This window comes from Terrapene carolina, unplaced genomic scaffold (assembly GCF_002925995.2).
Source record: "Terrapene carolina triunguis isolate 2854851 unplaced genomic scaffold, T_m_triunguis-2.0 Scaffold130, whole genome shotgun sequence".
NCBI classification, from domain to species: domain Eukaryota; kingdom Metazoa; phylum Chordata; order Testudines; family Emydidae; genus Terrapene; species Terrapene triunguis.
This window is the reverse complement of record NW_020664481.1, coordinates 3,621,040-3,631,573: the sequence shown is the minus strand read 5'-3', so window position 1 is coordinate 3,631,573 and position 10,534 is coordinate 3,621,040. Positions and strand designations below refer to the sequence as shown.

The 10,534-nt window shown below is 44.7% G+C and overlaps 1 protein-coding gene across 1 annotated transcript in view; it reads left to right on the top strand.

Moving 5' to 3' along the window:
- The first annotated feature begins 2,842 nt into the window (after positions 1–2,842).
- The window catches only part of STMN3 (stathmin 3), a 35,672-nt gene continuing 27,980 nt past the window's right edge, over positions 2,843–10,534 (top strand). Inside the window, exon 1 of the mRNA XM_024203410.1 lies at positions 2,843–2,978. Coding sequence (XP_024059178.1) covers positions 2,960–2,978 — 19 coding nt within the window. The 5' untranslated portion in view covers positions 2,843–2,959. The remainder of the gene's footprint in view (positions 2,979–10,534) is intronic.

The window sequence follows — 10,534 nt, the reverse complement described above, 5'->3', positions numbered from 1 at the left end:
AGGAAAGGTACTAAATAAATGCAGGATCATTAAGACTGTTAGCCTACTTTTAATTTTGTGTCTTCTGGTACCTGTGATGTGAATTTGGATTCTTAATATTATTTTAAGTTGTTTGTTTTTGGTTTGCTTTGTGTGTATTTCACATGCTAGTGACTAGAGTATGTACGCCCTACCGTCACAGACTGAATAATTTCCATCCTTGTATCTGGTTTCACTAGATCCTAGGCAACCAGCACCATATGTATCTTATAAGATAATAAGCCTTAGAGGGGATTATTGTGGGTTCCTATTGAGATGCAGAATGTATTGATGCGGCTCCTGTCAGGAGGAAGGATGGGAAATTTCAGGTGGATTTTTCTTCTGAAATTGACCTTTTGAGCTTCATAGATTAAAAGAGGAATCGGAGACCTGCCGCTTATGAGCTGCACCTTTCATGTGGTGCATAGTTGGGAGCTCTTTTCAGCACCACTGAAAGGATGACGTGCCAGAGAAAAGCTTCCTATAGGGGAAAAAGTCTAGGAAATTTTAATTATGATTTTTTTTTAAAGTCACGTTATTAATAATGGAAAAGTCTGAAAGACATGCATGCCACAAACCAGTCTCTCTGCTGATTCTACTTGAATACCCATCATTCCCGATAATCTGCCTGGTTAGATATCACATGCCATGGAGGCAGAGGGGGACCAGTCACATCAGTGGAATATACACACCTATTTTCCTGAAACCCTTCATAAAATACTGCAGAAATTTTTCTGCCTGATTCTTTCAAACTTGTCCTGACCCAAATCAGGGGCAGCTTGGAAAAGAAATTAAGTTTAAAATAGGGAAGAAAAAATAACTTGGAACATTAGACATCTACCTACAGTCATTATTTTAATATTATTTATATAATCAGTAGTACCTAGAGGCTTTTGACCAATATGGGAGCCCCATTGTGCTAGGCACTGTACAGACACATAGTGAGAGACAGTCCCTGCACCAAAGAGCTTGTATTTGAAATAGACAAGACATGGAAAGGGGACAAAAGCACAGAGAGGTGAAATGACTTGCAAAAGCCAGAAACAGAACCCAAATTTCTGGAGCCATAGTTCATTGTCTAATCCACTGGCCCATATTGCCATCTATATCTCGATAGCTTTTGTTGCCACCCAAACAACTCCCCAATAGCACATTCACCAGTTAATCTGTCCAGTCTCCTCCTGTGTGCCCCAGAATGTTATGTCATTAAGGCACAGGCTACAAAGCTAACTGTTACCAGGTTGAAAGTGTTCCGACTCTTTTCAGAGTAAAGCGAGTCATAAGCTGGGATGTGGCAAGAAGAAAATAGATCCTGTCAGAATGGTTGGGTAAAACAAAGAAAGCATTATTATCAAGTAAAGAGCAAAAATTACTCCAGCTGCATCTGCAAATAGGGAAATGAACTGTCGATGTCTGTAAGGTATGTCTGTCTAACTTTAGGCTGCTGGCCTCAGCTACAAGCTTTTGGGGGGATTTCTTGGGACTACCTATTAAGTGTGAGGACTTTCAGCCCAGGAAGTGGGTGTGGGGATGACTGTAGTTGCTACAGCCATGAAATAGGCATTGGAAGGAGGGTAACAAAGTGTCCAGGTAGGCCGCAAAGAAACCTGTTCCATAGCCCACTGCTGTCCAGATTCCTTTAAAGTTGGGGATATATTAATAATATTCTTTTCCTGAATTCAAATGTTAATTTGTACTTTTTTGTCTCCAAATGACAGAGACCCTCCCTTCCCCCCAACCTTAAGGCATTAGGACAAACAGGGATTGGAGGTAGAATTTAGCTGAAGGGGAAAATCTCTGGCTTTTCAATTTCCTTTGAGAGGCGGGTACTGTCTGTGACTTCTGTGCTAAGCAGGGATGTCTGTGGCTGCTTGAACAAGCTATAATTCCCTGCAGCTGCTGGGATGGGTTGGGAGTGTCTGTATTGCAGCAGGCTGGATAATTTTGGGGTGTTTGAGGATGAAGGATATGTGCAGTTGGCAGAATAGTGTGAGGGACCTAAAGCTGATGAGGTTAACGGGGGTTAAGAAATAATGTGGTGAGGATCATACTGCCACAACTGGATGAATAATACAGGGGTGCCTGTGGCAGTTAATGTGAAAGAGGGGGAGTTTTTCTGGTTCCTGAATGGGTGTGTGGAATAGACTTGGAAACCATCATAAAACATAGAGTATATCAGCCCCTAGCAACAAACACCAGAGAGGAGGTGATACAAAATGTAAAAGCCCAAACACCCAGAAGAAAAAAGAAAAGCTCCGTTGGATTCAGAGGGCTTGATTCTCCTCTCCCTCACATCAGTTTAACAGCAGTGTAGCCCCCTTGACGCCAGTAGAACTTCTGGTTTACAAGTAAGAGGAGAATCAGACCTACAGATTCCCATTTTTCTCAGGTCACTCTTCCCCTTCACTGTCTGTGTAAAGCAGCTGGCGGTTTTTTTGCTGGTTCTCCTGGATGCCAGCCATGGCCCCTCAAGTGGTTGCTGGCTTTGAGAGAGTTTTTCCTTTTGAAAAGAAAAAATAAATGACATGAATCTGCATACTTTAGCTTTCAATTGACACACCAAAAAAGAGGCTAGTCCATCTACAGCAGACAAGGGAGGGAAGGAGAAAGAGAGAAAAATCTCTTTTGATAGAGCCCAAGATTGGATGTAGCTTCTTGCTCTCCCCCCTCAATGAATCTGACATCAAAGCCACCCAGGAAAGAAGGCCAGATTCGCTCATTAATATTCTGAACTGGGACTCCCGTCTCTTTCTTTCCACCCACTTCTTTCAGTCTCTCTCTCTCCTCCCTTCAGATGGCTGCAGCCCCCTACAGCTGAGTCAGTTCTTCCTCTCTTCCACAGCATTGCAGCACTTCAGTGGAAAGCCAGCAAGGCGTTCTTCACTCCTCCCTACTGCTGCATCTCCCCTACAGCATCTGCTCCGCTACCCACCTCGCCACCATGGCCAGTACAGTGTCAGGTAGGACCAGCATGGATTTTTTTGAAGTCAATCTTTTCAAACATCATGATTGTTTGTTTCCAGTGCGGATTTTGCTTTCATGCTGGGAGGGTTCTCTGAGGGACAGACAGCTGATTTGGCAGCATTGTCTTTTTTCCCCCATTTGATGTATGAAAGCTGGGTGGGATTTTTTTTTTCACCTGTATCCACCGTTGTTAAACCTGCCTACTTAAAAAATTCTTGACCTTAAAATGTGACACTTGAGATATGCTTAGTGCATATCAAACAATATTGCCTGTCAAATAATATTTTGTGGTCATGTCACACGGTAATTTAAAAAAGCCCATCTGTTCATTTTTGGAAGAAGGGATGGGGAGGGGCTGGGAATTGCATTTTTACATTGGTAAAGCCCAGGCACTGTACAAGTGGGTCAAGGAAAGAGACATAAGCAAAACATTGAAAATGATGCTTACAAAAACCGAGCTAGCTTTCTGTGCATTCCCAGAGCCTTGCATCCATCAGGATGCATTGCTTCATTATAAAGTGCTATCGGGGAGCGGTCCTCTGATGGTGCTGAGCGAAATCCAATGCTCCAAGGGAAGCCCTTCCTCCTTCCTGCAGGAATACTGGGAATAACAGCATTCCTGCCTCTTGTTTTCCCAGGTTAGGCACTATCTGGCTTTGACATTCAGATTAGCCTGCAGCATGTCAGGCTGCGGCGAGAATGCTGCACCCTTTCTCTGAAACTGGTTTCTAGAGATGGGTCTTGCGGCACCTTGCTGGGGAGCTGCGCAGGTGGGGGATGAGGGAGGGGTTCACGTGGATGGAACTGGAGCTCAGCGAGGAAGAAAATAAAAGTGCTGATTTACACCTGAACAATGGATGCTTGTTGAGAGTCTTCCAAAAAAAAACCAACCAACTCCCTTTCTTGAAACAGCTCTGATTCCTTTCTATGCTGCGTCAGAAAGAGGGGGCTTTATGAAAGATGGGGAAGGCAAAATAATCATAAAGGGTTGGAATGGAGAAGGAAAGGACAAGATGTTTCTATTCCAGACCCTCTCCCATCCAGGGGACTTGCTGAAAGGAAGAGAGAGCAGCCTTTCTTGGTGCATTCATTAGCTTCCCCCTGTGCTCCCTGCAGTGCATTTTCTGTTCTTTTTTCCTTTTAAAAAGACCACTAAAGCCGGGAGGGGGGAAGGAAAAGAGGGCTGGGAGGGGGCGTTGGGGGATGTGTGTAGGGATGCAGCTAACCCAATGCAGGCTTTGTGTATGATTAGGAAACCAAAACTAGCCATTGTTAAAAATGTTTGCCCTTATGCTAGAAAATCTGCAGGCATGGGAGAGGATGTGTGAGGGATAGAGAGAGCACCCCTATGCCTGTGTCATTGAATGTGTGCTAGTGTTTATTCTGAAGGCCCCACCCATCCATCTTGCTTTATTACAGAATTGGTTCTGGTCTCATTTGAATTGCAGAGAGCTCAGCAATCTAAACCGAGATTGCATTGAACCTGACACAAATGAGATGGTGGGTGTGACATGCATAAGTACCAGAGCAGAGGAATCAAGAGCCAGCAGTATTATAGCCGAAGGAGAAGCGAGAAAATGGAAACTGTTGGTATATGCCAAGGAGCAGGGCTGAGTCTCATCCAGTGGACTTTGCAGGGGTCAGCTGTCTGTTCAATGTTGCCCTTACAATAGGAATAGAATGAAGGCTGCAAAGGCGGATTTTGTAAATGAAAGAGAGAGGTCTTTTTCCTTTATTGTTTCTGCTTTACTTCTCTCTTTATCCTGAGCAAAAGCAAATCAGTGCTGGAGAGAGAGCAGCTGTAATGGTTTGCAACCAACGCCCAAGGGCTTGTATCCCTAGGGAAGATTTCCTTGGGTCTGTTAAAATAAACAAATCCCTCAGATGAAAAGGAAACCAGTCCTGCATGCCCTGCTTCACCAGTTTGTTTCAATTTCTCTCACCAGCCTCTCTAGGCACTTTCTTCTTGCCAGGATTGTCAACTTCAGTGATAAAGCAGTAGAAGCAGCAGCACATGCTCAGTGCAGGCTCAGGTGCAGTGGTGGCCATGCTATGCTGACAGAGGTGGAGCCCTCACACATGCTCTGGTGAATCCTTAGAGAGTCACTAGGACTAAACGACACCTTTTTGTATACCCCTAAAGAAGAGTCCAGGCCGCACAGCTGTGTCTACTCATCCATCACTGAAAGCCTTGTCTGGGCATATGAACAGGCAAAGGAATACTTGTGACCTCTCCTAGGGATTATGAAATGGTGCAGTATTGTGGATTCTTCTTTTCTGATAGATGAGTGCATCTGGTGTGGTAGAGCCAGGCTGAATCACTGGCGTCTCTCATTTTGGTATGCACAAGTGGACACCACGTGGCACTGAGTGGTCCTGGAAAATCCCAGAGGTTTCTCCTCGCTAGATGGATATTGGCATCATATGGCTTTATATGGCCCTGGTGGGTCCCCATGATCTCTTCTTCTGGACTCTATTAGTGGACACTCTGTACCACTGGCATATATCTATCATTTTTTAATATTAATGTTGCAATAGCACACAGAGGCCCCAATCAGATTCATCCCTATCCATCCTGTCTATGCATCTCCAAGGTATCTCTTTAGTTCCTTTAAACATTTCTTCAATGAACTGAGTGTACAAGGCTTATCTTCGAGGTTCCTGTTACATCTAGCAGGACTTCAGTTTTACAAACCTAGGGAGTACAATTAAAGGAATAGTCTTTTTAAGCCACCGTATCCAACCAGGGATTCCAAATCATTTGAAAATATTTGTTATTTCTCAGTCTATAAACCAGGTCTCCATTGATGGCATATTGCAGAGCTTCTGAAATCCCTCAGATATTTCTAAGGAACCTTCTCTGAGGTATCTAAGTGCTGGTACAGATTTGATGAATGTATTGTTTTAATTAAGTGAATAGACTCGCCTTCTGGAAAGGAAAAGTGGGGACTCAGTGGCATCATGGCCTTGGGGAAGTTTCTGTGAACTCTCCTTCTGAGGAGTAAATATGGGACTGGTGTAGCACTGGTATAGGCAGTGGCATTTGGGCTTGGTCATTTTGGAGGTAGGGAGCAAGACACACAGAAGGTTTGCCTTCGTGCTCTGGGTAGGCCCAGAAACCCCCTGATTACAGGGCTTTGGAGCTGTGCTCCGGCTCCGCTCTAGCTCCAGGCAAAAACCTGCAGCTCCACTGCTCCGGAGCTGCTCCGGGCTCCACTCCAAAGCCCTGGAAAGCAAGCTGAATTCCATGAAGTTTAGCAATCCTTTTCTGGTTACTGCCTCTAGTGTGGAATGCCCATTCCTCCTTCCTCACCTCCCTGGACATGGGAGAGGTAGGTGAGTTAGTTTGAAATTGGCAGATAGACGGAAGGGAAGGGCAAAGAACGAAGGCTGTAGGGGAAATGAAAGCTTTTGGACGTACCTGCTCCACACGTACTGTACCCAGAACAACCCAAAGTGCTCTGTAAACACCAGTTGTGCACAATCCCAGCCAGGATGTTCACAAGCGTCCAAACCCCCACTGTCTTCTCAGACACAAGAGACAACTATGGACCATCCAGGTGTGAACTGGGTCTCAGGGCTGTTGAGTCTAACTCTTGGGTGAAACTCAAGAGATCCAGTCAGTCTGAAAAGGTGTTACGGGAATTTGGTGAAGCTCAGCAAGCCTCCAACAGTTTGTCTCCCAGTTCTACCGAAGTTCATTGGAAACTCCATACCTTTCTGAGTTCTGCCCTTTGATCTTCTCCCTCCCTTTATGATATCATGCCTCATTCTTTTAGGTTCATGGCAAGGTTTCCATAAAGAGTCTCATCTAATGCAGGATGAAATTTAGGACCACATCTTCAGATGAATCTGGGAGTGCAAAAGGGCTAAAAAACAGCCAGCTCTTACATGCCTCTTCTGGTGCACTGCAGCATTTCCCAGCTGGGTAACAGCTCCTTAAAGTCCATTATCAGCTGGCATACTTCAGAGCAGTCCCCTGTCCACCTTAAAGACTTATATGGCCTCCATTGCCCTAGTATCTGAGCACCTAGCTGTGTTTAATTTTCTTATCCTGACTACAACCCTCTGTGGTCAGTCAGTGCTATCATCCCCATTGTACAGATAGGGAACCAAGATCCAGAGAGACTAAGTGACTTGCTCAGGGTCATACAGGGAGTCTGTGCTAGAGCAGGACATGACCCAAGGTCTCCCCCATCTCAGGCCAGCAACCTACCCACTGGACTATCCTTCCTCTCTAGGCTCCTGGGTGGCTCCCCATCTCAGCTACAGCTGAGAATCTAGTCCTAAATAGGTCCCATAGCCACCAAAACCTTGGGTCACCTGCCCCCACTTGGACACCCTGATTTTCCTTTCTCAAGCACCCTACCCCCAAATAGCCTCTTTCCCTCTTCACTTCCCCTTCACTAAGTAGATTTGTGGTTTCTCATTGACTCAGCTGCTGCATCCAACCCACTTAGTCCACCAGACCTGGGCCTCAGCGCTCTGGTCCTTCTCCTTCCATGGCCTCACTGAGAGATAGGCACAAGCTAATTCTTTTACTGGGAGGGCTTAGGTGTTGCTGCACTGGCGCCTGAGTTCTGCTGTTATCTCTCTCACGTCACTCAGAACGAAAAGAGGTAATCCAGATGGCCCAAACTACTCTCCTACCCTGAGTCCAGACTGTCCTTCACTATTATACCTCTCCTGCCTTTCATCCAAATGGCATTGTACTACTTGCTCTCTCAAGGGATGTCTTCAGTCAACTACCGTGGTCCCTGTGAACCCACAGAAAGGCATTGTCCTAGTCCTACTTTTGGCACTAGAACCCGATGGGGGGAGGTAAATAATATTCTGATCCATGCTACACCCCTAGAAGTAGAAATGGAGAGGAAGGCCTTAAGCCCAAAGTAAGTGACTGCACGGGGCCCCGCATTATGTGGGCACGTAGGCCCAAGTTCTTACTTGTGGCCCCACAAGCTCTGTCTCTGTCTCTCATATTCTTTTTCTTTCTGTCTCTCCCTCCTCCTCTGTCTCTCACCAACTCCCATGACAGTTCTGTTTTGCATTATGTCTCTGCTGGGGGATGGGTAATTTTCATCTCTCTTTCCTGCTTCCTGAATCATGGTTAGTATGCATGAGTCTTTAGCTCGCCTCCTGGGTGGCACTCTTCAGACTTTCCCCAGAGATCTTAAATAGGCTCCTGACAGGCAGATGCAGTCTCAGAAGTATATGGCTATTACCATATGAAATCCGTGTTTCCAATGCATTGAATGAATTACTTCAACTGCATGGGCTTTCTTGTGCCTGATAGACACATCCCTGCATTAGGGGTGGTGCAGAGTTGCATTGCCTTGGGAACCTCAACCTCTCCTGGACCTCACAGGCATGCAGGGGGGGCATATCTGGTGTATTGTTCCTTAGAACAATGCAACATACTCTTATCCCTTCTCTGTGCCTCATCAGCTTTACTAGCTGGTGCAGAAGTTGGCAGGACTATGAGATAAGGAGTGGAGTTGCTAGAAGTGACTGCATTGTTGCTGGCTGCCTGGGCAGGGATCAGAAGTTGAGGGAAGCCTTCTTGTGCCCTCTCCTCCTTAAACATCCAAATGGGGCCTGTCAGACTCTGGCCACATATTAGCAAAACCCGCTGTACAAAAATGTAATTGGAGATCTTCTAAATACTCAAACCAGGAGTGCTGGGAAGAGACTGATCTTTATGGCTTGGCCAGTCTCCTGAAGGGTTACAAAAGGCTAATGAATACCTTTGTCACATGGCAGGGTTCAGTACCTTCGGACACTATTGCATCTCCCTTTTTCTTTTTGAAAGTCAAACACAAATAAAACAAAACATCATGCTATCTAAAAACAACACACTCCTCATGCAGCCAAGTAATAACACACACATGGAAACGTCAGGAGAAGCAACCCCAAACCCCAGCAGGTGAGAGGATCATTCTGCCTCTTATTGGACATCTCTCATGACTACTGCCCCTGAACCTCCATTTTTTTTTTTTTTATTACATGACCATTTCTTGTTCTCAAAACGGTTCCTTCTCAGGACTGGTTAAGACATACACATTATAGGCCCTCTTGGGCTCATGATCCTAATAAAGCACTGCAAGTTGTATTGCGGTATTCTAACAATACTAAATATGGATCCCTTGCATTCACCAGGGCTTTTATTTGCTATTTTCACTGTTTTTTTTCTGCTAGCCACTTGGCTGTGCATAATAAGGGTTTGGTGTGGAGTACCTGAATTCATATATGAAAGAGAATGGCCTAAATAAGATACTCATTAGCTGTGGATCATTATGTGTTATTACCTCATCTGAAATCTCAAGGTGAGCAAACTGCAATTTACCAGGTGTTGTTGCATTGCTACTTGTTGTGTTGTGCAGCAGCTCACTTTAGAACAAGATGTAGTAGTAGTCCATTAATACAGATAATCTTTCCTGTTTAATTCAAATAGATCTGTGTCAGCCTTGGCCTATGAGCTGATCAGGAATCTCAAGTGGTTTCACTAGTTCTTTTGCATTCTGTTTCCTGTGGATTTCACAATGTGTTGGGCCAGAGCTGCAGGTGTGCCAGACGTATGCTTGGGGCACCTGAGGAGGGGAGGAGAGGGAAGTGAAGGTAGTTTTAAACCAGTTGTGTTTAAATTCTGGGTGTGGCTGGGGAAGCCTTGAGGCTGTGCTGGCTTGCGATTTGTGAATTGCCCTATGCACAGGGAATCCCCAGCTTCCCTATTAAGGCTGTTTTCTGGCATAGATGCCACAGAAGCAATGCAAAGGAGCAAGATTGGCAGCCGAAGATCTGACCATTATCTTATATGACAGTATTCAAACCTCTACAGAAAAGGATATCTCAGATTCTATTCTTACACTTCTCAATGCCCAGATTGGCGTTGTGCATTATTGTTAACATTTCTGATCTCATGATTTGTGATATTATGACATCATGTCCCAGTATCGATTTTAAAATCAACTTTTTGATTTCCAAGATCATTGTCAATTTGTTGTAGAACCTTGTTTTATAAATGTCTTGAGAGACCCAACAATGAACTCTGTTTCTGCATCATCATCGTCTCCATCAAAGCTTTGTCCTTGTGTTTATATACATGAATGTATTTTTGCATTCTGGATTTTCTTATAGTCGGTGCTGAAAGCAGCACATTTCTGCAGAATGGTTGCTTTTATTGCATTCGTGACACTGCACTCTTTGTGCTGTACACCTTTCTGTCAAACAAATCTGGGGTCAGATCCTCAGGTGGTGTAAACCAGTGCAGTTCCATTGTCTAAAATGGAGCTATGTCAGTTTACACAACCTGGGCAGCTGGTTCCTGGTCTCTGCAGGTTGTTTACCCTTGTTTATTCTGTGTTTATGCATTGGTCTGCATTTTTAACTGGAAGCACTTTTGTTCTTTCACTGTTTGTCAACACTCTCTTTGGAAAACACCATTTTCACTAGCCCTGCTAGTGAATATCCACTTTTCTTTGCAAAGTCAAGTCAATTTCTTGTAATAACCTTGCTTTGACCTTGTTATCAGTTATACCATAAATATTCAATCTCT